This window comes from Xiphophorus maculatus, chromosome 10 (genome assembly GCF_002775205.1).
Source record: "Xiphophorus maculatus strain JP 163 A chromosome 10, X_maculatus-5.0-male, whole genome shotgun sequence".
NCBI classification, from domain to species: domain Eukaryota; kingdom Metazoa; phylum Chordata; class Actinopteri; order Cyprinodontiformes; family Poeciliidae; genus Xiphophorus; species Xiphophorus maculatus.
Window position 1 is genome coordinate 178,213 of NC_036452.1, and position 27,307 is coordinate 205,519.

The window sequence follows — 27,307 nt, forward strand, 5'->3', positions numbered from 1 at the left end:
TCCTGGATATCCCAAGTCACACAAACAAAATGTCTGAGTTGAAAGGGTAAAGAATGTAGAGCAGGAATCTAAAAAGAACAAGAAAAGGAAACACATGGCAACCTAATAAATATGGAGACATAAAACTGAATATCTTTATTGTTGAATATCACATACACTTGACATGGCAAATTGTTTCACTACAACTTCCTTATTTGTAGCATTTCTTGTACCTAAATATCAAATTCTCACATTAAATTGGTCACAATGCAGTTTACAAATGCATATTACAACGCTGTTAAAATTCAAATGGAAATATTTTCAATGCCCAATTTTGTCATGATCCTGGGTTGTTTAGGTTTTTGTCACTTTCATGTTTTTCTGTCACCTGCTTTCATTTCAGCCTTAACTTTTGATCAGTCTTTTCTTAGTAGCTTGGGTTAGCTCTGTTGTTGTTCATTCTTTGTGTTTAGCGATTCTTTGTAACAATTCTTTATAATGTAGCCGGGTGGTAAATTTTGGGTGAATAATTGTACTGTTTCAAATTGTTGGTTTTCTTTTATCTTATGGTAGCAATGCTATTGAGTTATTTTGGTTCCGTTATGTAATTTTATTTGTTTTTCACATTTAAATATGTACAGGTATAGTTGGTCTCGGGTGCTGCACATTTTGACCACCAGAGAGCAGTGTTTCAAGGTGATTACTGTTTCCCAAGGGGCAGAAAATGCATCTTGTTTTCTTCCTGTGTTGCTATGCTACGTGCTGAACTTGGATGTGAACTGTACATGTTTTATCTGCGGGAGATAGTTTTGGCAGAAAATTGGTAAATATATACATCACTCGTTGAAATATGTCGGTACATTCTCATTTATGTGATAAGCAGTCAGTATTTTAATAACATGGTGTATTTCTGAAACGGATGGTTCAGCGAACCTGTATGTGCGGAGCAGGGCGGCCATTTCCTGCACGTGACAATAAGATGTCTGATCATCGGTGTGCTCCAGCATTAAGAGTGAACTGAGACGTTACTCAGTGATTATTGAGAAGTGGGACAAAATGGGTTTAAATTTTCCCAATTTTTTTTTTAAAATTATTCCTTATGTATACAAATTTGACAAATAATGTTTTGGAAATGTAAAGATGCTAAGGTGCAGGCTTCCAGTTGCAACATTTTTTTGAAAATTACATTTTTAATGGACCTCACCTAGAACTTTGTCATCACCATCTGACAAAAATAAATGTCAAATTATTTTTAATGACCCTATTAGTGATATTTTTACTCAGTTTTACAGACAAATGCTTCCCAAGAAACAAAAGAAATATTATTTAAAACAAAAAACAACATAAAGTCCATCTGACAGAGTTAACAGTGCATGAGGGAGTAGACACAGAACTGAAGATGATGACAAACTAGTGAGTAAAAGGAAATACTTGATACATGTGAAGTAATGCCATTTATGTAAAATACATTAAAATGAATTAACTACGCACTTAAGTGAGATTTGTCAACACTATCACTGGAAGAGTCACACTGTCAGTTAAAAACTGATGGAGTTGACAAAATGCCAAACTACCTCAATTTATATGATGTTATTCTGAAGGAGGCCATATTGTAGCTTATCAGGTCCATGAAATCTTTACAGTATACTAAAATTAAGCTTTTAGTTCACAAAATTTCATCAGCTTCCAGCACCTTTTTTAGGCGCAGTAGATCAGAGACTGCCTTTGTGGTTCCTCCCTTGGAGGAGTATATACGGGAACTACTTGCTTGCTGGTCAGACACCAAGACGCTTTCCCATCTGACAATGGATGGCAGGGTCTTGGCAGCCATGCAGGAGGCACCCAGGGTTGGCTTGGGGAAGATGCCAGCGGTGGAACTGGGCATTGCCTCTCTTATTATCCCACCTGATGAGGCTTTGCGGCCCAATTACCATTGTCTGCGGCCTCAGTGCCGTATTACTTCTCTGCAAGGCATATGACTCTGGGGCCCGCATGGGCCGGATTGGGAACTCTCTCTCCTATCTTATGCTGGCCCTGTCTTCTTCTTTGGAATCTGTTCCACTGGACCACACCACACAAGGTTGATGCATCTCTGCAGACTTTTGTTCTCATGACGAAGGAGCTTGGACGCACACTCTCCACACTGGTTCATGCTCGTCACCAGGACTGGTTGGTGCAGTCGCCACTTACTGAGCCTTGTAGAAGAACCCTAAGGGCCCTGCCTGTAGTTCCGGGGGGACTTTTTGGCTGGATACCTTGGATCGTACAGCTCAGGCCTCTCAAACAAGGAGGCAGCTGGCAGGGCTTCACAGACGTGATCGCCAACCAGTCGGCTCTTGGGCAGCTGCGGGTCCTTCACGGAGGTCCTTGTGCCCATCTCATTCTTTCATTGAGCCCCAGGGTCTGGTGCCAGGTCAGAAATCGGTCCAAAGACCTGCTCCAGATCAGGGAAACCGGGCTTGAGACCAAGCTGGGGTGAGGTCATCTCACCCCTTTCGAGCTGCACAGTCTGGCCAGCGTCCTCCCAGGCCTTCAAAGGGCCGGGGGGCCAGCAGATGATGCCTTACGGCCGGCGGTCGGTTATTTTACCCCGGGACAGCTCGGTTTCTGGGCTGCCCACACCCTGGACTTGTGGGTGTTGTCCACCCTGTCCCGGGGATACTGTCTTCAATTCTGCCGCCGGCCACCCGTCCCTGGCCTGGTCAGGATGACTGTGATCCACGACCCGGTGAAGGCACAGGCACTGAACCAAGAAATCTGCACCTTGCTGGCCAAGGGAGATATAGTGCCTGTGGACCCCCTGCTGGATCCAGGGGGCTTTAATTCCATATATTTTCTGGTTCCGAAGAAGACCGGGGGTCTACGTCCAGTCTTGGACGTCAGGGGCCTGAATGTGTACTTGAAGGCCATGCCTTTTTGTATGCTGACCACCAAGGAAGTGTTGCAGGCGATTTCCCCGGGCGATTGGTTCACTTCCATAGATGTCAGGGATGCTTATTTTCATGTTTCAATCGCTCCACCCGATTGGTGGTTTCTTCATTTTGCTTTTTTAGGGGAAGCACTTCCAGCTCAGGTTCCTCCCGTTTGGACTTTTGCTGTGGGGGTGCAGTGTTTTCAGTCTCTGTCTGAATGGAGGGTGAGGTTGTTTATGACAACAAGGGTCCCGCTCAGTTCCCTCCCATGTCGTTGGGAAGTTGTATTTACAGATGCATCCTCCATGGGATAGGGTGCAACCTGGCGGGGTCAAATGACACAGTGGACATGGTCCCAGCGACAGAGCAGGGAACACATCAATGTCCTGGAATTACAGGCTGTGCTTCTGACTCTTTGGAGCTTTATTCCTGACTTGAATTGGAAGCATGTGCTGGTGAGGTCAGACAACACCACTGTGGTTTTTCACATCAACCACCAGGGGGGGACCAGGTCAAGGAAACTTTTGTTCTTGACTCAATGGCTTCTGACCTGGAAGCTCCATACTTGGACAGCCTCAGAGCAGCCTGCATCCCGGGGCCACAGAGCATGCCATCAGATTTTCTATCTCGTCAGAAGCTGCTTCCTGGAGAGTGGAAGCTTCACCAAGAGGTAGTGGAGTGCATCTGGAAGGTCTTTGGCAGGGCGGACGTGGACCTCTTTGCCTCAAGGGATGCATTTCACTGTCTCCTTTGGTTCTCCTTGGACGGCAGCAACCCTCTGGGCCACGATGCGTTGGCACACGACTGGCCCCGGACCCTCCTTTATGCCTTTCCACCATTCAGCCTACGTTTTCAGCCTCTCCTGAGGGTTTGTCAGGAGGGGCACAGGGTTCTGCTGGTGACCCCCTTCCGGCTCGCCAATGCATCTTCCCCTCCAGGAGGGATCTTCTTTCCCAGATGGGGGGTTGGATTTTGCACCCCAAACCGGACTGGCTCCAGCTCTGGATTTGGCCCCTGAAAGGCCGGGGTACACTTTTTCAAGATACACTGGGTCAGTAGGGCATACAATGGCTAATGCACGGGCGCCGTCCTCGCAAGCTGTCTATGATAACAAGTGGGCGGTCTTTGCGATCTGGTGCCATAATAAAGGGCAGGACCCGGTGCAGTGTTCAATCTCTGACATACTGACCTTCCTGCAGGCATTACTGAATTGGGGACGGTCTCCATCTACCTTAAAAGTTTATGTGGCTGCCATTTCCTGTTGGCAAGTTGGGCTGAATGGTTGTTCAGTGGCCGAGACAAAGACATTGTACTGTTTTTGAGAGGTGCTTGGCATTTGCACCCACCCAACTGCACTGTGGCACCGGTGTGGGAACTTTCTCTGGTGCTTGAGGCACTTCAGTCCCTCCCATTTGAACCCCTGGCATTGGCGGACCTCAAATGGCTCTCACTGAAGACGGCGTTCCTTTTGGCGATGGTTTCCACAAAGCGTGTGGGGGAATTGCAGGCTCTCTCGATAGCTGAGCCCTGCTGCCGGTGGAATCCTTATGTTTCAGGTGTTACACTGTGGCCTGATGTAGCATTTATTCCTAAGGTGTCACTGGCAGTACCCAGCCGCTCCGTCTTGCCCTGTTTGACACCGGATGCTCCTCTGAACCACTGTGCCCTGTTTGTGCCTTTGAGGCATATATCAATGTCACGGCATCCTTCCGTGTATACCCTTTTTGTTTGCTATGCTGGTTCACGGAAAGGTCAGGCACTTTCTAAGCAGCGACTTGCATACTGGGTTGTGGATTTGATCTCCAAAGCCTATGCCTTGCACGACTGGGTACTGCCGGCAGGAGTGAAGTGCCACTCACTTTTTCCTCATCACTAAATCAAATGCCAGCCAATCCCCTATTTCTGTTTGACTGTGTATGTGAGTGCATTAAACAATATAGCTCATTGATGAATGCAATGGACTCTGAATTGGAAAGCTCCATGTTCAATTCTGGGTTGAGCCATGTGTTTCACTTCATATTCTTGTGGGATCAATTAATTCATTTTGAATTTGGTTTCACTGCCAACATGAGTAAGCACAGTGACATAGCTTGCTGGGTAATGTGATGGACTCTGAATTGGAAGGCTGCAGGTTTGATTCCAGATTAAAACACATATTAAAACCCGTGGTGGGTGGGGCGGTGCATAGGGAGGACCTCCTGGGTTGGGCAAGAAACCCATTATAACTGCTTGCAGTTCTAGTTAAGATCTCAAAATCACTTACAAAATGTTGTCCACAAGGCTTGAAAAGATGAATCTTCATATATTCCCTGAGCAGACTGGATTTATTTAAAAAATCAGGACCAGCTGGACCGGACTATAGTAGATGACTGGCCAACTCATAGAATTCTGACTCAGAAAGAAAGACAGAAAGAAAGAAAGAGTTTTAAGGATGTAAATGTTAGAACACTGCCTTTCTCCAGCCTGGGAATGACCTTAGCTTCAACCTGGACCACCTGCTCTGATGTTCCTGAACTTTAACACACTTCATTTAATTAGCATAACTGTTTTAAAAGCCTTGTGTTGTTCTATGAAGTGTTGTTAGGGAACAATAGGTGTTCCATTGTGTTTTTGTATTTGACAGAAAATTTGAAAACATGTCTAGGCTATTATGTGTTGATGTTGTTGGATGACATCATTGACAATACTTAACACTAACTAAATAGTCTTACAAAAGGCAAACATAATAAAATAATTTTAAGTAAAAGGTGGACTGTGTGAATTAAATTTTTTATTTTAAATATCTGTTTTTTTAATTGAAATTTCTCTGAAACCCACATTGTACACTTTTGTTTCATCTTCCATTGTTTTAATGTAGAATAGAAATCCAATTTACAAATGACAAGCTTGCAATTCTTCATCAACTAGACTTGAATTAAATGGTTCCTAAAACCTTAACAGCAGAACTCTGAATGTTAGGTGTTTATATCCCAGCAATATAAAAAGAGGGAAATTTCTCTGAAATGTCTCCTACTGTCAGGAAAAATTTCATAGAGCTTGAGTTTCAGTTGGTGGAAGGCCTTAATTTTCTAAAAGCTGGGTTTATTCGTCACAGCACAGGTATCAGCCATACGTTTAATTGGATTGTCTTACAAAGTTACTCCATACAGGTCAGTCAGCTGAGGAAAATTAAGTTCCTCCCTCAGATCTCTGCTATTATGTGTGTCAACTCCTTGCTTTAGTATATGTATGTATGAGTGTGTATGCTGCATTTTATGGAATCTGAGAAGCATTTAAGCAGTCATGCTTAGCCTAATTGATGGTTTATTCAGTGGAGCAAGATGAGAGGCCCCATTTTCATTCAAAGATGTGGATGAAAGGGAGAGATAATAGGATCTATAAAACACTCAGGCTTGGAACACAGAGGAAAAGTGAGTTGACACGATTAAGACAATGCCACCAGCATACAACTATCCTTTGAGCAAGCATTATTGTCTTTTTCCCACTGAGGGAAAGCTACACCTTTTCTGGACATGCACATCACTTTGTGTGTCATGTTGGTTTTGAGGATATGTTGGACTCACATGCAAAACACTATTAGAAGAAGCAGAATTTAAGGATCTTTAATAAATTGAGAATTACAAAGAGATGCGCTCAGTGGTGGAAATGGCTCAGCAGAGCTCTCAGGGAGGGGGGTGGTCCACTGGTTCAGCAGAGGACAAGTGGCAGTTCTGGAAAGCAGAGGGAGACAGGCAAGCGGTGATCGTGATAACGAGAAAGCCTTAGGATATGATGTTCTTACAGTTGAGATGAACGGAGTGAATGTTTATGATGGGGTGGAGGATTCAGTCCAGGAATCCTCCTGGCCTCTAGGCGGGAACCGGTATGATCAGCCGTGTGATGGTGTTGTGGGAGGTAGAGATGGGCCATCTGAAGCCAGTCTTCGAGGCGTGTACCAAGTAAAAAAGGGGGTGTGTCAGATGAAGCCCCGCTTCAATGCTTGTGTCTTGCTGAAAACCACGTGGCTGACAACAAACAATGCCTCGCATTCAGGGCCAGCTCAATGCATAAGCAAACTAAGCGGCTGCTTATGGCCCTGGCCCATAAGAGGAAAAAAAAAGTTCCACTACTTTTTTTTTTTAGTAATGATTTCCATGGCATTATATTAACACAAACACACAGCTTCATTACAAGTTGTGATTTTTTTTTTTACAATAATATACATCTGACAATGTATGTGTTATATAGACAAAAAGGAAAAAATAAAAAAAATTAATTGATTTTAGTGGCCGCGGTAGGTACCTCACTGCACGGTAATATGAGCTGCCCTGCAATGTGCATTCAAACCGTGAAAGCACCAGTTTAAGATAAGTTATAAAAACAATATTGCAAAAAAGGACTGAACCTTTCAGGGAGAGAGAAAAGAAAGAGGAAGAATAGGAAAAAAAAAGCCAAGATCAAGGTATGTTTTAATGTGTCTTGGTAGCGTGATATTTATCAGAAAGATGTGTGGAGCTGCTAATAGAAACTTATCTTGATAGCGACCTTGTCCAGTATGGAGGACCATTTAAGGACAAGGAAAAACTATATATTTATGCTTTTATTTTTATTTTTATTATGTCAGTTTTGGTCCTCCATAGTCCAGTTCAACAACTAAACATTTATGCTACAATGTTTGTATTTGTGTGAAACTGAGTCTTAACTTTAAATGAGTCCATTCTCCTGGTTGGCGTGTTTGATAACGTTTGATAACAATAATTAAAACTTCTCAATGTTTGATAATGTCTAGCAAAATGTTTTTACATCAGGCTACATGGCTACTGCATTAATATATCAATGAGCTGCTCTAAGCTATAGTTGGTGATAAGTATTAGTTTGCTGCTGAGCATGATAATTTATGTATCTAAAACAAACATTATTTTTACAACAACTTATAAGCTATGTGAAACTTCTCAAATTAAAATTGTTTGAAGGCATAGACTTAGCCCACTACTGGTCCACATTCTGAGGTGAGAAAGACGCCTGGTATAAATATAATTTTTAACTATTGTAATTACACCTAAGAGAAATTTAACTTTGTATGTATGTATTGCATCTTAAGTTGGGGTGCATCGATTGCAGTTTTCTGGCTGATCGCCTATTACCAATGTTTTAAAAGCCTGACATGCCAATTTTGATTTTGGCTGACACCAATTTTTGTCTGAAATGTTGCTAAATATAGCAAAAAAGTCGCTGAGTTTGCAACAGTGGAGCCACTATTGTTAACTGCAAACATGAAGACCTGAGCTGGTGGTCCGGTCTATCAGTCAAACCTCTCTCACAGCAGAGCAGAAGAGGACAGTGGCTACTTTTTAAACCTTTTCTGAGGTAGATAAGATTGGTGGATACGATTGGTTTCACATGCAAGTGTTGGCCGATCACCAATCCCTCAAAGTTAAGGAAATTAGTGCCCAAAAATGGGCCAATAAATGTATCCTATATTGTACGGGCATAAAGGATATAATGTAAACATCACTGTCAGAGATGCAATCATTTTAGCAGGTGTGCAGCTATGATCAAATAATGTGGATTGCATCCAGTCCACATTATTAGCAGAACTAGAGGACCCCAAAACCAAACTCTGTTTAGGGCCCCATGGAGTCTTGGGCGGCCCTGATCACATTACATGGGACACATGACTGTTTCAATTTGTGTGTCGGTTTTCAAAATAAAAGCACGATGAGCCGTGCTGCTTCATGGGTTGTTGTAGGTAATTGGGTTGAGCAGCAGTGGCTGAAAAAAAGGTACATTTACAGACATATTTTATATGTTTTGATAATTTTGATGATGGTATCAAAATGTAACGTTTGTTACCTTTTTCCTCAGCTGTTGACTGCATGGTATTTTTAGACTATATTTCTGTGTTTTTATGATATAAAGCACTTTGAACTGCATTGTTGCTGAAATGTGTCATAAAAATAAACTTGATTGAAATGAAGTCAGCAGGAGTAAAAACTCTGATATTTGGGAATACTTTGAGATGACCGCTCACAAGAAGTTTCTTAAAAACAATTGACCCCTCTAACCTCCACAAATACTCACCCTCTGGAAATTTCCACTATTAATATATTATATTATTAGTCTTGCACAGCAGAAACAGGCTTAAAGCTGTTGGAAGAGTAAAATTCTGCACGGAACTAAATATGAGTGATCAGAGCCAACCAGACATCTGAGAAAAAGAAAATCTTGAAGAATTTTAGTTTTTCAGGAAGCAAATCAAAACACAAATAATACTGTCTGTCCCAACAAGCACTGTACTCCTAAGACACTAAAACAGCAAATGTCTTTGTTATCAAATCAGTCTACAACAAACGGAAACACTACTGACAGTCAACATATACCAGGATTAGTTTGGCTACAAATCATTTTAATAACTAAAAATAGATGACAGTTAAATAGGATTAATTTGACTCTCCTGTTACTAAACATGGGTTTGACAAAGCATTATGACAATATTGCATATACAAATCTTTTGAAGTAGGTTCTGAGTGACAAGGTTGTTGCAGTTTCAGCAGCAGATGCCACTAGCGAGTAATGAATGAAGCATCAATTAATAAACCTTTGGGCAAAGCAAAGGGCTTGAAAACTTCATTGCTTCATGATGCTTCATTTGGCCATCACTAGTGGAAGGGCGGGTAGGATATGCAGCAGTAGGTGGACTGGAGAAGGTCAGCCGTAGAGTCTTGACCAGAATAGGAGTGGAATGGATCTGAATGGATTAAGGGGACATCCGGATACAAGGATCAGTTCAAATAACATGCACGAGGAAATAACACGGGTGAAAAAAAGGCGAGAGACTTAGGAGACACTTAGAAATCAGAGGGGGTGGAGTTTTACCAACACTGGTTAACACTCAGGGGCCGACGTGCTAGCTTCCAGGTCCTAAGGTAGTCCTTAGGTAGATGAGGTGGCAACAAGCTGCAGGTGTGTGGAAACACTTGCAGCGGAACAGAACTGCTGCTGCCTGAGCCAGATCACACAAACTGTGGAAAAAGTCTGAAGGAATAAGAGAGCACAGCTGCTGGAACCTGATAATGTGAAGGAGTCTGTTTCTTGAAACCTCCGTCTCCATAACTAAGTCAATAAGCTTGGTTAACTTTGTTAGCCAAAATTGACCACTTTGTGACAACACAAAAGGTACTTTGCTCTGGTTGCTTCCTTTTTGTACTGGCATGAGGATTGCAAAGCACTGCCTTTTCCTACAGCCAGGAGTTGTTTACACTAAATGTTCGTGGATAACCTTTATCAATATATAATATTATATTATTATAATATTTATGAATAGGGATAGGATGCAATTGGTAAGGACCAACATGTACATATGTAGATCACAATGTTGAAGAGGATATTTCTACATGCCACAAATTTGTTTCATACACTCACCGGCCATTTTACACCTTGCTAGTACACGGTTGGTCCCCTTTTGCCTTCAAAACTGCCTTAATTCTCCATGGCATAGATTCAACAAGGTACTGGAAACATTTCTCAGAAAGTCTGGTCCATATTGACATGACAGAATTATGCACTTGCTGGAGATTTGTCAGTTGCACATCTATGTTCCACCACATTCCAAAGGTGCTCTATTGGATTGAGATCTGGGGACTGTAGAGGCCATTTGAGTTCAGTGAACTCATTCTCGTGTTCAAGAAACAAGTCTGAGATAATTTACGCTTTATAACTGGAAGTAGCCATCAGAAGATGGGCACACTGTGGTCATAAAGGGATGATATGGTCAGCAACAATACCAAGGCAGGCTGTGGCGTTGACACAATGCTCAATTGATACTTTGGGCCAGGAAAGTTTCCTGGCACACTTTCCTGGCCCAAAGTGTACCAGGAAAAAATCCCCCACACCATTGCACCACCACCACCAGCCTGAACTGTTGATACAAGACAGGATGGATCCATGCTTTCATGTTGTTGACGCCAAATTCTGACTCTACCATCGGAAAGTCGCAGCAGAAATCGAGAGGTATCAGACTAGGCAACGTTTTACCAATCATCTATTGTCTAATTTTGGTGAGCCTGTGTGAATTGTAGCCTCAGTTTCCTGTTCTTAGCTGACAGGAGTGGTACCCGGTGTGGTCTTCTGCTGCTGTAGCCCATCCGCCTCAAGGTTTCACGTGTTGTGCATTCAGAGATGCTCTTCTGCATACCTCAGTTGTAACAAGTGGTTATTTGAATTACTGTTGCTGTTTTAAAAGATCTAATCAGGTCATTCTCCTCTGACCTCTGGCATCAAAAAGGCATTTGCGACCACAGAACTGCCGCTCACTTGATATTTTCTCTTTTTCCATCCATTCTCTGTTAAACCCTATAGATGGTTGTGTGTGAAAATCCCAGTAGATCAGCACTTTCTGAAATACTCAGACCAGTCCATCTGGTACCAACAACCAGGCCACATTTAAAGTCACTTAAATCACCTTTCTTCCTCATTCTGATGCTCAGTTTGAACTGCAGCAGATGGTCTTGGCCATGTCTACGTGCCTAAATGCACTGAGTTGCTGCCGTGTGATTACTTGATTCGACATTTGCGTAATGAGTAGTATGTCTTAGGTCAACTATGCTGCCACTGTTAGGTTGTTGTTATAATAAGGCCTGTTAAGTTCTAATGTAAATAAATTAGAAGAAACCCCTTGATATACACATCAGTGCAGTATCGTTGTTTAACTGGTTATAACTTTTCAAACTGTTTATTTCAGAGTTAGATGTTAGTAACTAGAACTTTAAATTTAACATAAACAGATCTCTTATGTGCGCCTGTCCTCCAAACATTTTGAAAATAATTAACTAATTTCAAGTGTGATTTTTTTTTGTATATTTACCAGGATCTAAAGAGAGTGCTGTCCTTCCCTCCATACCCTAGGGAATATCTACATCCTGTGGTGTATGCCTGTACTGCCGTCATGCTGCTGTGTTTACTTGTCTCCATCGTGACTTACATTGTACACCACAGGTAAGAGTCTGTCTAGGACTTTTTTTTACCCAAATGAGCTGTTTGCATTATCAGAAACATTAGCTTAATTTGAACCTTCAAACTGCATGTTAAATCCCATCTCAAAGTTAAGAATTATTTCCATTTAGTTGGGTGCATTACTGTAGGTCCTTCCTCCCAGGAGGAGACTTTATAACAATCAACAAGTTCAAACTTTCATGTTTGGTGTGTTCAGAATAAGACCAAAATGCAAACAGGAGAATGGAATAGTCTTATGAGCCACTATATATTGAACAAAAGGCAAAAAGTACAATACTTGAAACCAGGAACAAGAAAAGAGCAGAACAGAGTAAAACTGAGTCAATGGAAGCAACCAGTGAACAGTAATGAGTCAGGAAGGTAGATAAACAGAAGGAGTTAAGATGACAAATGGACTGATTAGTACAGTGGCCGACAGGTACAAATGTGCAGCAACCTCTTGGTGCAGTGTACAGTGTTTTTATCCACCCAATGAACAACTCTCCAAATCCAAATTTTTCCAATACCTTGAGCAAGAATTTCCAGTTGACTTTATCAAAAGCTTTCTCTGCATCCAAAGAAACTCACAGTTTTTGCTTTATTTTGGTGGGAGGTATTAAAGTTAGATAATCTGCGGGTACTATCAATTAGGTTTCTGTTTTTGATAAAGCCAGTTTGGATTTGGATGAATTAATGTTGGGATGATTTTTTCTGTTCTTGATGCAAGTGCTTTAGTGATAATTTTTAAATCTATTACTGAAAGAAACACGGATTTCTTTAAGTAAGAAGCTTGAAGGGTACATCGGTTCCTTATTGGGTTTCAAGAGTAATGTTATGCCAGCTGTGTTCATAACTGGTGGTATGGAAGAATTAGATTTCATTTCATTTATTACCTTATAGAAAAGTGGTGATAACATGGACCAGAATTGTTTGTAGAACTCAGCAGGAAATCCATCAGGTCCAGGTGATTTGTTGTTGGGCATTTTAAGAAGTGTGTTTTGAAGTTCAGCTGGTGAGAGTTTAAGCTCTAGTGTATTAATCATTAAATAAATGAGGAAGACCCATCTCTTTTAAGAAGGATTCTATTTGATTATCTTTTGGATTATTATCTGGTGTATATAACCGAATATAAAAAGATTAAAATACATTATTAATTTCTTGAGGGTCTTGCTCAATTTAAAATGGCTGGAATGGTGGATTTTTCTCTCTTATGCTTAAGCTGATTTGCTAAGTATTGACCAACCTTATTACTACACAGCTAATTATGAAGTGTATATGTTACACTTTAAGAGTAAAGTTTACACCAAACTTGGTGATCATTTGGATCCAAATCCCCAGTGTTGAAAGAACACTGGACATTGGAGTAAAAAAATAACACCAGAATAATGTGCAATTCTAACAATTTAGGAGTATAAATGAACTCTTTTACCAATACAATTAGACTCTTTCAAGACTGATAGAGCAAAAAATAAACTGTGTCAGAGTTTAAACTATACGGATCACAATGTGCCATGGAAAAGAGAATTTATCCATCACCAAAACAGAGTTAATTCTAGCATTAAAGAGTTGATTTTTGACACTTGTATCATTGTGTATTATAGCTCTAAATGCTCTCTTACAAAGATACATTAACTCTTACATTAAAAATAATTACATATGAATGAGCAAACAGAAAATCCAAGTATACTTTATTTTAGTTTGCAGCATTATAAGTAACAGTAACTGAAGCAAATTAAAGGACATCCTTAATATAAACATCCCATTTTAAATATCAGAATTGTCTAAACTTCTAGCACTGGGCTGCACCATGGTCATTAGCAATTATAAACAAAGACAACCCCAATTAACAAAATGTGAAAATGTAAAAAAGACGCTTCAAAATGGTACACTTCAGCAGTATTACACGTTATTCCTCTCAAAACTGTATGTTGTCTTAAGGTCAAAAGGTTAGAAAAATGCAACTGGTCAACACTCAGCATAGAACCATCAAACTAATTTTCCTTCACCACATAGTAGGAGTGAAAATGTTAGCCAAATCCAAGAGTTTCAAACTGTTTGATACCAAGAAAATAATTCCCAGCAAAAACAATAATGTCACCTATTTGACAAAATATTAACATTCCATCTTCAAACTTGGAACCCACAATGAGACCAGGAAAATATGCTATGCCATCACATGCAACCCAAGATACCACATCAATGTCACAATTCATGTCAGCGTGCATGTTTTCTGCCACAATGTCCTCATTTGTTTACTCACTTTCTCACGTCTTTACATTTCCATAATCAATGCAGTTAAAACTCAACTCCCAGTGGTATGTCATGGCAATCTGTTTTGGGGGCATTAGTGCACATACTGTTCTATGAAGAGTTTGTCATAAGCTGAAATTTAAGACTTAGCCTTGCAGGGAATGAGTTGACAATCCACAGCTATGTAGTAGTTATTGATGGCGTGATACTCCAACCGCTAAAACGTAGTAGGGCTGCCTCCCCTGGACTGAGCTCGTCATCTCTTGAAGGCTGCGGCATGACAAAGAAATTTTTCAGTGGAACAAAATTAAATCAGATAATAGCTTTTCAACTTCACAGTAATACCACTTTACTAAAGGTTGGGTCGACTTACTTTGTGAAACAACATGGCTCAGAGTTTCTCAAACAGATCTTCACAATGCTCTTCTTCCCACTGGGTGGTGGAGCCAGGAGGTACACAAACAGCAACAGTAATCCAAAAAAAATCTTTATTAAACTACAAGTTGAATGACCAAACTTCATTCAGAAACTATTCCCACATAATTGCATGTAAAAGTAATTTTACATAAATATAGTGAAAATATCACCTCTTTGGACTGCAAGAAAATGTTATCACTTGAATCTCTTCTTGGGGACGTCATCAAGGTGTCATCACCATTTAGAGGACATGAATAACAGCTCACTGTTATTCATGTACGTGATGAGAAAGTGTCTGCGCATGAAGACTCTTGCAGATTCTAAGGAGAAACTCGCAATACAAAGAGGCAGTGGACCACCATTAAATAATTTGTGCCTACAATAACAGAATAATTTTGTCTATGATGTTATTGAAGCATAAAAAAGAAAAACAACTTTTGAACTTTCTGTGCCTCAAAAGTTGTAGCTATATTAAATATTATGAACCTAATTTTATGTTCCTACTATCACCTTTGCAAGAAAAAGCATTTGTGAAGTTCCAGACAAAGTTGGTTTTCTCCTCCAGAATGTCACTGATGTCTTCAACCTCCAACCCAGTTTCATTCACAAGATATACATTTGTTCTTCAGAGATGTTAAGCTTCTCTTTGGCTGTAAACATACATACATTTTTGAAAATGATTAAAATGCTTAAATACATAGTAATACAGCAAGTCAAATTGAATGAACCAAAAAACATTACCTTGTCTCAGAAATGTTGAACATGAGGCTCCATTGATCTTGATGTAGCATATTGATCAATGCATATTGGACTTTAGAGAGCACCATCACAAATATCTGGGAAAAAAAAGTTAAACATTACTTAAACAATGAGCTGGTTATGCTTAGAGCATTGTCACCTCCGAAAAAGCAAGAAAAAAAACGTTAAGGGTTTTAACAGTCTCTGGGTGAGGTGGTGGGGCTGCAGCTATGCCATGTTTGCCCATCCCTAATAAAACCTGAAAGGCAGCCTCCATTAAAATTTTCTGCATTTATGTCTACATTGAAATGGATAAAGGCTTTCATTGCATTATATTGACTATGACTGGCACTCTTAAGGTGTCGTTGCGTTACAACGGACCTTAGCCTACCATAGGGGCCGCTTTTGATTAACTGATGCCCATTCTACGTGGTCACGTGTGTGGCCATCTCACAAACATATGCTTCCCGTTAGCTAAGTACAGCATAATGGCAGAACTGATACAACTTCTACACCTTGAAGCCTGTCTGCTACACAGTCTTACGTTAGCTAAACAGATCAATATGCAATGTGTACTGTATCTGACATACACTAAAAATTTTATTTGAGCAGAAAAGGCTTTGGACTAAACTGTTACTCATGTTAGCCACTCTAGCACCAAGTACAGCTAGTCAATCAACCATCGCTGTGTTCAGGGAAGCGCTGATTAATAATCGAGAAATAAATATCACGCCTGGAAACTTGATATCGTAATGGACTGAATGCTATGTTTTTAAACGTAATATTTGCTCGTCTTCCGAGGCGCAGGCGATTGCCACGGTAACAGGTGTGCTTAAACTACAGAGAGAGAGAGTAAAAAGGTACAAGTGGTTTTGAGTTGATCACCTGTTTGGCAATAGTCTGTAGTTTTCTGGGTTTGAGTTGTCTTTTCCTGGTTTAGCTATTGGTACTATAATTGATTCCTTCCAGTTCAAAGGTGATTTTCCCTCCTCCCAAATTTGATTATATAATTGCAATATTATGTCTTTCTATTTTTCACTTTGGTATAGAATGGTAAGTTGTTTTATCATTCTATACCAAATTTGATCTTTACCTGGTGTTGTATTTTTTGTCTTCCTGAGTGCATAATTCAATTCAGCTTTTGTAAACTCAACATCTAGCAAATTATTTGTTTCTTCAACACTCTCTAATATCTCTTTATATTTAGGCCCGAGCAGCAAAGCGCTGCGAAGGCCTATTGTATCTGTACTGTTTCTTATTACGATTCTGCCCCCCCAAAGAGGCGCCTTTTTGGGGACTTTATCATATTCAAAAACTCACCAAACTTGGCGGTCGCGACTAGAAAATTTAAAAATTTAGAATTTTAAGGTTGTTGCAAAAATCGCAAAAAAAATTGCTCAACGCCGGCAACTAGCAATTTTCTGTTGACACAATGGTATGAACGTACTTTATCGTAGAGACATGAAATTTGGTACACTTGTAGAGCTCACCAAAAGACTCAGAACTTACATTTAATGTTATAAGCCAACTATCACAGGAAGTCGGCCATTTTGTATTGAAAGTCCATTTTTGACCTCGATTTTGACGTTTACAGCCTTCGTATTTGATCGAACTCCTCCTAGGGATTTCGATTGATCAGCTTCAAACTTGGTCAGTCTGATCATAAGGCATGTTTGATTTAAAGTTATCAAATTGGTGAGTTTTGGAGCATGTTGAAGGGGGGTTAGCAGGGGTCAAAGTTCACCTACTCGCCATGAAACACGAAACTCTTATATTTCCTATACAAAAACACATAGAGGGACCAAACTTTCAGTGTTTGATCGTCATCAGGTGGCCTACAATACACAATGGTCAAATGATGACATCACTTAGGCCACGCCCCCTGAGAACAGGAAGTGTAATGTTTTACTGTGAACGGTCGCTATCTTAGCCCTTTGACCTAATCAACATGAAACTGTGTCCAGAGACAGGAGACATGTTGGTGTGTTGAGTATTCCAACCCCGACCTGCTTTGACATAGCAGGTGGGTGTGGCGGCGCGGCGAAGTGACCTGTAACGCCGTTGCCATATGTTTGGCTCTGAATTTCACAATTTCAGGCCCAGCTGCTCCAAACTCACTAGGATGGATCCTTATCCACCCACCGACAGGAATTCATAACAAAATTTGGTGGGCGTGGCCTAATTTCTCTATAGGGCCCCCTAGAGTATATTAAATGAACAGCCCCAAGCCATGCTTTATCCTAGAATTACGAAACTTGGTACATATGTGTATCTTGTCAGGACGTACAAAAAAGTCTATTAGAGCCATGGTCGAAACCCAACAGGAAGTCGGCCATTTTGTATTGAAGGTCCATTTTGGACCTCGATTTTGACGTTTACAGCCTTTGCATTTGATCGAACTCCTCCTAGGAATTTCGATTGATCGGCTTCAAACTCGGTCAGTCTGATCATAAGGCATGTCTGATTTAAAGTTATCAAATTGGTGACTGTATGAGCTTGCTGAAGGGGGTTACCAGGGGTCAAAGTTCACCTACTCGCCATGAAACACGAAACTCTTATATATCCTGCACAGAAACTCACAGAGACACCAAACCTTCAGTTATTGATCATCATTAGGTGTCCTAAAACAGTGGTTCTCAAATGGGGGTACGCGTACCCCTGGGGGTACGTGGAGGTACTGCAGGGGGTACGTGAAGCTTTTCAAAATATCTTTAAAAAATCAGTAGGCTCCTCATAATAAGTCTTGGGAAAAATTATTTTGTAAAAAGTTCGATAAAATATAAATGTGTGTTCATACACTGAATTTTATATTCAGTATTTAGTTTCAATATCCTTTAAAATAAAACGGACCCCCCCCCACCAAGTTAGTTTGACCCATGGACCCAGGGCACTCGTCAATGACCTGTCGTTATCATGATTACACTGTAACTATGGAGACGTGGCTAAAGCGTAGCAGCAATGCTGCTGAAAGTACAGATAAAGTGAAAAAGAAGGCACTGTACCTCTTTTTTATTCCAAAAATGTTTTGCCCGTGTCAGGGGGTACTTGACTAAAAATATATTTTTAAGGGGGTACATCACTGAAAAAAGTTTGAGAACCACTGTCCTAAAAGACCCTGTGGTGAAATTATGACATCGCTTAGGCCACGCCCCCTGAGAACAGGAAGTGTCATGTTTTACTGTGAACGGTCGCTATCTTAGCCCTTTGACCTAATCAACATGAAACTGTGTCCAGAGACAGAAGACATGTTGGTGTGTTGTGGATTCAAGCCCTGACCGGCTGTGATGAAGCAGCTGGGTGTGGCGGCGTGGCAAAGTGACTTGTAACGCCGATGCCATACGTTTGCTTCTAGATTCCACGTTTCGACCGAGCTGCACCAAACTTGGCCTGAGTGATACTGGTGGGATGCCCGTCGATCCTACGTCATCATATTATGACGTCATCTAAGCCCCGCTCCCTCAGAACAGGAAGTGCCGTTTTTTTCCTTGGAAAGCTCCATTTATGGCTCTCTTGACCTAATCAAGGTGATTCTGTGTTGGATGACAGATAGGAAGTTGGTCTCGCTTGCTTTAAAGTGCCAAGAGTTTTCAATGACGGCAACGCCATTCGTATACGTTTGCCTCTACATTCCACATATTTTGACCGAGCTGCATCAAACTTGGCCTGAGTGATCCTGGTGGGATGCCCGTCGATCATACGTCATCATATTATGACGTCATCTAAGCCCCGCCCCCTCAGAACAGGGGGCTTGGAAAGCTCTGTTTATGGCTCTTTAGACCTAATCAAGATGATTCGGATGATAAACTCTGTCAATGCTCGCTGCTGGCTGAACCGTGCGGGTGTGGCCAAATGGCGAATATCAGTCCCTCGCCATATTCATACGTTTGGCTCTAATTCACACATGGATCATCCGATTGGCACCAAACTGGATATGTATGACCTTTGTTCACCTCTAAAGAGCCCAGCGGGTTTGAGATGTAATTTGACTCCACTGCGCCCCCTAAATTAATACATCGGCTCTGTCTCCTCGATGCATCGACCGATCTGCACCAGATTTTTTGACAGTCGTCTGGGAGCGCCGCCGAACGCATTCACGCGTGTCGCCCGGTGGACGGACGGGGAAAATGCGCGACAGCTTCTGCGGTGGCTGGCGGGCGGCGGTGCTGGAAACTGCGGCAGAGATTCTGCGGTGGCGAGCGGGCTGCGGCTCTGGAAAACGTGCGAGAGCTTCTGCGGTGGCTGGAACCCCCGCGGTGGCCAATAGGCCGGAGCGGCGCTTGCTGCGAGGGCCGCCCGAGGCTGCTTGCAGCTTTAATTAAGTTTTGTATTTTCTCTTCCTTTTCTTCCCTCTTCACTAATATTATTTGAACTGTGAATTTTACTAAATGTTCTTGCCAATATTTCAACTTTATCTTCATCTCTTATTATATTTGTATTATCTACTTTTAATATAGGATATTCAAGCTCTCTCTTTATGCCATTCATTCTTTTAACTATTTTCCAAATTTTTTCTATTTTTGTTTCTTTCCCTATTGTGCTACAGAAATTTCTCCAATATTCTCTTTTTGCATTCTTAATAATTCTCCTTACCATTGCTTGCTTTCTTTTACAGTTCAATTAAATTCTTATAAATTGGATTACCTTTTAATACCTTAAGTGCTTTATTCTTAACTTTATTGATTCTTTACATTCATTTGTCCACCATTGTACCATTTTCTTATAATTTTTACACCCTGCTTTCTTTATAGAATTATCTGCTACTTCCATGATTACCTTACAAATCTTTAAATTTACATCACTTATATCCATTCTCATATCTACTTTTCCTAAGTTTATTTGACTCAAGTATCTAAATTTAATCCAGTCTGCCTTATTAAAATTCAGTTTTCTATTGACTTTTATATTATTATTATTTAAATTTAATCCTACTTTTACATTGATTATAAAAATTTATTATTTTAAATTTACCTTCTTGTTCCCATATCTCAATTACTATATATTCAAGTTCTTTCCCGTCCCCTAATATCTGATATTGTATCCCTTGTTTTATAAATATTCCACGTCCTCCTCCACCTCCTTCCTGTCGATCTCTTCTTACACCATCATATCATTTGATCACAAAATCTAATGTTTTTAACCATGTTTCCTGAACACAAATAATTTCTGTTTGTTCTTCAAGACTATCAATATAACCTTGAAGTTCCTGTCCGTTAGCAATTAAACTTTTTGCATTCCATTGTAATATTAACATGAACTACTTTCACCTGATGGTCCTGGTCTCCCACCTTTTTGTTTATGTTCTCCCATGATCTCTCTTTAAACCCCAAAACCTTTTCAGCTCCTCTCACTATTATTTTAATCTTCTCAGTTTTATGCTTGACTTGGTCAGTGCAATTGATAACATATGCTACCAATAATCCTAGTTTTTCTACTGATATTATAACATTTTCTTCTGACTGTACTTTGCTTTGCTGTGGAATTTGACTCGCTGTTTGTTCAATCTGTCTTGTTTTCTGTTCCTTCACATTTTTAACTCCTTCTGCATAGCTTATGTTTTTAGGCATTTTAATCTGTATGATTTCTTTGGCCTTCTTCCTTACTTCACATCCTCCATACGTAACTCTATGTTGCCCTCCACAGTTACAATATTTTTCTTTTACTTCTTCTTTACATTCTTCTAATCTGTGATCCTCACCACATTTTATACATCTCTGCTTCCCTTTACAAACTGCTGCTATGTGTCCTTTGTGACCTTTGACATTTAAAACAACAAAGTGGTGGAGGGATATTAGGTCTGACCTTAAAATTGAGATAACCTATTTTGATGTTTTGTGGCAACTTTTTTCCTTCAAATTCAATGAGGATTGACAAACTTCCTACCTTTTCACCATTTATTGTTTTTGACAATCTTTTCAAGTTATTCACTTTTGCACCTATAATACTTCTAATTTTATCAAGATCCTCATCTAGAGGGATCCCATAAATTACTCCTCTAATTTTTTTTATTTTCTCCCATGATTTTTTTTCTTCAACACAATTTTTTTTACAGATATTATCCACATTTAAAGCTGTATTCTTTTGTTCTTCATTTTTACAAACTACCAATAGGTTTCCCTCAAAATCGTTACCATTTCAACATCTCCAATTTTCTTTATTATTTCTCTTGACACCACAATGGGGCTGATGTTATCCTGTTCTTCGTCGTTCTTCAGTTTTAATATTATTTTAAATTCCTCCATCACAACTTTCCTCCTAACTATCCTTTCTTCTTCTGAACTACTTTCTTCTAGTTCTCGTTTACTACCTTGAATATCACCAATTTCCTTTCCTTCATCTATCTTATTTCTTCCACGTCCTCTCCCTCTTCCTCTCCCCACTGGCGTAAACCCTTCAAAATCCATGTCTTCCTCATTTTCTATCTCCATTTCCAACCGAACCATTCACATACCAGTTTATGCCCAAATCCGCCTTTTCCAAATCCGACATATTTCTATGTTTTGTTTTTTCCTGCGCCACTCAAAGTCCTCCGAAGTTGACTCCTCGTCTTCCCTGCTGTCTGCTTGTTTGAAGCATGCGCATTCATAGTACGTCGCAACAGACACACCCGACGTGCTTACGCACGCTACGTAAAATGCGAACCGTGAGGACTCAATCACAAATACATACTGTGAGAGTTGGTGAGTTTACTATAAAACTCTGCACCAACACTGCCAAAATAACTGACACCAATAGGTGATGCTGTCCCAACACCGGAACTGTTTTTTCTTTCTTTCCTTTATTTAACCAGGTAAACCCCATTGAGATCTAGATCTCATTTTCAAGAGGGACCCGGGCATATTTCTAATTGCTAATGAACTCTACAGTGTAAAAAAAAACAACTCTACATATTCAAACTTTGAAAAAGTAACACTCTTGAATTTGCTGTGTATACTTATATTTTAGTTGTTGAATAGCAAATGTTTTTTATGGATAATTTTTTTCCCATTGATGTTTTAAATGAGTTAGTTCCTCCTTAATTTGATCATCTGGACTTGTATTGTAAGAGTTAGTTAAATAAGTTATTTGTTTTTCTAAATTTCTATTTGTTGTTTTTTTTCTTGTGTGATTAATATGCTATTATTTTACCTCTCGATACTGCTTTTCCTGTTTCCCACAATAAAGATGGTGCTGTATTTGGAGAGTTGTTCATCTCCAGAGAGAATGCCCACTCTTTTTTCAGGTATAGTTAAATTAGCTGATATTGGTCCTTGCTGCAAATGTGGATTCTCTCCAAATACTGACCCATTTCAAATGGTTTCTTGATGTTCAATGCTTGTATGTTACTTCATTACACACAAACTTTTGTGGACTGCTTTACTACTTGGATTTCTTTGTATGTGTGCATTACATAAGTTGTTTCTTACATCTGGGGTAAATTAGTTGTCAATAGAATTTCTAGAAATAAATCTACTGAGAAAAATGTTGACATGTTCAATATCTGAAGTATCAGCTGCATACATGTTTTGTTCAGCCTCTTTAGAATTAGTAATAGTAAAAATCAGATGATAAATTGCAGCTACAATTCAACCAAATTACTGTGCTCGGGTCTAAACGCCTCTGCTGTTAAATCAGATGTAGATTATAGGTATGTAGACTGCAGTCTAACTACATATTTACTTTCTCTATTCACTGTTTCCAGTGTCATCCGCATCAGCAGGAAGGGCTGGCACACCCTCCTCAATTTCCTCTTTCACACAGGCCTGACATTTGGGGTGTTTGCTGGAGGCATCAATCAGATCCACTTTCCTTTGGTTTGTCAGATTGTAAGTGTGCCATCTTCTGCTCTTTTGCGGAGCTAATATTTTTCAATTATATATTTTTGTGGTGCACAGTAATTATGACCCTTTCTGTACATTGCTTGGCAGCTTGGAGCCGGTCGTTAATTAAACAACAAGCACCATTATAGAGATCCCTCTGAAAAAAGAAAAAGTCAAATTTTTAACTGTCAACTAACTGTTAAGAAAAGCAATGTTTTCAAGTCTAATACTAATCGTAGATTGTTAGTATTAGATGTGCAGTACAGCACCCTCCTTGATTCCTTTAAGTTGATCAGGGTGTCAAGAGATTTTTAATTAGAAATCCATGATGATCCGGGCCCCTTTTCCTTTACCATTTTCACTTTGAAAAAGTGAAGGGAATGTATGCAGTAAAAGTGACATGTCAGAAAATTACTACAAGAAAATATCTACTTACCTAAACTTGTTTGTATCTACAGTCTGGGCAGTCCTTAAAATGATTTAAACCAACTGAAAATGTGACAATCAAGGCTGGACTAGAGTTCCAAGTTTCATCTCCAGAAAAGCATTGTCACTTCTCAATGAGAGCAAATGTCTCCTGTGAATGAGATTATTACTATAATATGTAATTTTTCCTTCTTTGGTGTGATAGGTCGGCATTGTACTCCATTATGCTTCATTATCCACCATGATGTGGCTGGCATTTACTGCAAGAAACATTTGTAAAGATGTGTGCAAAGAGCCACTTCACGCCCAGGGCAGGAGTGGTCCAGTCCAGAAAGGTTCCAAACCAAACATCCTGAGGTAGAATTTTATTTTCAAATAATAAAAGACTGACAACTCTTGAGAGGGTTTCAAAGGATGGTGACTATTGTCTTAAAGCCTCTGAATCTTTCACCAGATCCATATGTTTCTATATACTTAATCAAAAACTAGCTAATCTCACTGTGGCATGAGAATGTGAGAGGAACTCAAGGTAGATCAGAAAAGCCTATTTTTGTGGTGAATCAACATGTTTCTTTATAGGATCACAGTCATTCATTTTTGTCAAGTTAGTCCAACTCTCAATTTGGTGTAATTTAAATTTTTTTGAACATAATTAATTTCTCAGCACTTTATGTGGTTTAACTGTAATTTTTTTTCAGTTGACAAAGGACCTCTAATATTGGTCAAGTTCATATTATATTTGAACAGCCCTAGTTACAGTTGTATCTAAAACAGGACAAAATAAATTTCACAATATTGGTACCACAATGGTGGTATCATTATTGTGAATCAGGAGGAACAATGATTACTGTTTCTTAAGCTTTTCCTAAGTAGCTTCCTAAGCGTTTTCATCCAGTAAGTGTCAAAAAGACCAGGTCTATATGCTGACTGCCCTGCATCAACACACTTATTTAATAACTTTTTCACTTTTTTTCTCAGATTTTATCTTGTGAGCGATGGAGTACCTCTGATAGTTGTAGTCATTACGGCTGTGTTTGGCATGGATAACTATGGCAGCAGAGACGGAGCATTATAGTAAGTATAGATTCAATATATTCATTTCATTCATTTTTACGTTTCTCTTTGCGAGGTTAACAAATAGTTTTAAGTAACCGTTTATCATTTTCAGCTGCTGGATGGCATGGGAACCTAGTCTGGGAGGCTTTTATGCACCAGTAGGTCTTCTGGTCTTAGTCATGTCTTTGTACTTGTTGATTACCTACATCCAGCTGAAGCGCCACCCAGAGAGAAAGTATGAACTGCGCCTTCTAAGAGAGGATCAGCAGATGTTGTCGTCCAGTGAGTCAAACCATCATTCTCAAAGTGGCAGTGGTGGAGCTTCAGTGTCTGCTGGAGACTGTCTGCCATTTTCTACTGGTGCATCTGTACTGGCTAATGAACACTCTTTTAAATCCCAACTACGCGCCACCATCTTCACACTGTTTTTGTTCCTGGCAACCTGGGCTTTAGGAGCATTGGCCGTATCACAGGGACATTTTCTGGATATGATTTTCAGCTGCCTCTATGGGGCTTTTTGTGTCACTCTGGGCCTCTTCCTTCTCATCCAGCATTGTGCCAAACGGGATGATGTGTGGAATCGTTGGTGGGTTTGTTGCCCATCTAAATCAAAGATAGAAAATGTAAATACTGATGGACAGAGTCAGATGCAACAACTCCATCAACCACACTGCCACTTGAGCTCTCCGTGTTCAGGCAAGCAACCACTGCTTTCATCGCACCTCTTACAGGGTTCTTCAGACAAAATGACACCACCTCCTCCTCAAAGCCCAACTCCAAGTAACACAGGTCCATGTTGTGTGGCTGTAATGAGTCCAGCATCCCCTATCCCATCTCTCATTGAGCCAGAGTTCTCACCACGTCCTCATTCACTTCCAGATGAGCTCCCTCGGCCAACTCTTCCCCTACAGAGATGCCTTACTGAGAGAGCAAAGTCACGCTCCTTCAACCGCCCACGACCATGCCTCCAAGACTACCGCTCAAATATGGCTTCACTGAGTATGGATGGAAGTGTGCACAGCTCCCACAGGGACAGCTCTCAGCCTGCACAGCATCTAGAAGGAACACCGTTAGTTTCCAACAGCCCACTTCCAGATCATCAGCTTCTTTGTCCTAGTCCCCACTTGGATAAGCAGATGGCTCCCTGCCACACCTTTCAACGCCAAATCTCCTGCCAGAGTATACAAGACCCAGTGACTTCCTGTCACGGCCATGTTCACAACATGCATGACAGCATAACTTCCTATCACAGCCTCCTCCTGCCTTCTCAAGGGGTCCATTCTTGCCAGTGGCATATGTATGGTTCAGCTACTCCCTCTGCTAATGCAACCTGCTGTGAAAAACTTGATTCATTTGCCTTGCAATGTGAGCAAGACCCCAAAACATACAGCTGCACATTAAAGACAGAAGATGAAGACACAGAGATCCATTCTTTGGACATAGAGCAGAGAGGCTTTCCAAGGAATACTCTGCCTCGACAGCATTCCAAAGTTAGCCGCCGAGGAGTCATTGGTCGAAACAGAAGTTTGCAAGAAGATGGCCTGTTTGGCTCAGATGCTACAGGAAATATTCGGACTGGCCCTTGGAAGAATGAAACCACAGTTTAGATGGGATGTCAGTTTAGCCTTCCAATAACTCTGTCTTTATAGATGACTTGTATGTGGTTTGGTTTTTATGCTGTACCCTAAAATAACCTCAATGAGTCCTTACATAATTTAGGACTACATTAAGTTGTGAAATAAATATTTTTTAGTTATATTTGATTATCAACTTAGTTTAACTACAGGTGAATCCACATAATGCTTTAAATCTGCAAGGAATATTTCATGAATATTCACGGGCATAGTGGTTCTTTAATTAGAAATGTGAGTGAAAAGAAAGGGGCCAAGAGTTTAAACCACATCAATTCTACTTAGATGTTTCATGTTAATTTCTATAAATTGTTTTATATTAATCTAAAATGTTTGTATCTAGAAAAATTAAGATACCAGCACTCACTGAACTTGGCATAGGAACACAGACCAGGTACAAAATATGACTAGAGCCCCTGATTTTCTTGAAAAGAGGACTTGGCCTCTTGACTTCATATGCATGAAAAAGCTTCCAATAACTCTTTTTAGATACAATTGTCTCAAAGAATCAAACCCCTCCCAACCAGAATAGCAGGGATCTCCCTCGAACTGCTCAGTGTCTAAGATACATACTCTGGGTATGGGTGCTAATGCAAAAGAATTTTGAAAATTTTCTTTCCTGCCTTTGGCTCTGTAGAAATGACAATGTATTATGTAAAATTGTCTCGTTTTAGCTTTGTATCATGTTATTCCTGTGATGGACTGGTGACCTGTCCAGGGTGGCCCCACCTCTCGCCCGTTGATCGTGGGAGATGGACACCAACACCCCTGGCGACCGCACTGGGAATAAATGTGTTGGATAATGGATGGATGGATATCATGTCATTATATTATGATAAACAAACCTGGAGTGCTGCTTTAATTCTTTCATGTATATTTGAAACATATTTGACAACTGTGGCAACCATTCTGTGGTGTCTAAATGCCTGCTCTAGCCAAACACCACCTTTTTCCATAAAGCTCTTCCTTGGAACTGCAGTCTCCAGCTGAACTTCCACCTCACTGAGCACCTCTCCTCCTAGCCTCCCCCATTCAGCTCCTCCAGACTAGCGGCAGTAGCAATTAGTGAACACCAGGTGGAACTGTGAATCTGCTGAGCTTATTATAAACTACATCTCAGTCCTATGCTCCT

At 40.3% G+C, this 27,307-nt stretch overlaps 1 protein-coding gene across 5 annotated transcripts in view; it reads left to right on the forward strand.

The window, feature by feature from the left end:
- Positions 1–26,937, forward strand: part of LOC102224275 (adhesion G protein-coupled receptor A1-like) — a 28,704-nt gene extending 1,767 nt beyond the window's left edge. For 3 of the 5 annotated variants that reach the window (XM_023340363.1, XM_023340364.1, XM_005812650.3), the window contains exons 3-7: positions 11,737–11,864; positions 22,945–23,068; positions 23,694–23,845; positions 24,467–24,562; positions 24,657–26,937. In XM_023340363.1, the coding sequence (XP_023196131.1) occupies positions 11,737–11,864; positions 22,945–23,068; positions 23,694–23,845; positions 24,467–24,562; positions 24,657–26,151 (1,995 nt within the window). In that variant the 3' untranslated portion in view covers positions 26,152–26,937. The remainder of the gene's footprint in view (positions 1–11,736; positions 11,865–22,944; positions 23,069–23,693; positions 23,846–24,466; positions 24,563–24,656) is intronic. The other 2 variants (XM_023340365.1, XM_023340366.1) reach the window with 2 other exon arrangements.
- Positions 26,938–27,307: the final 370 nt, after the last annotated feature.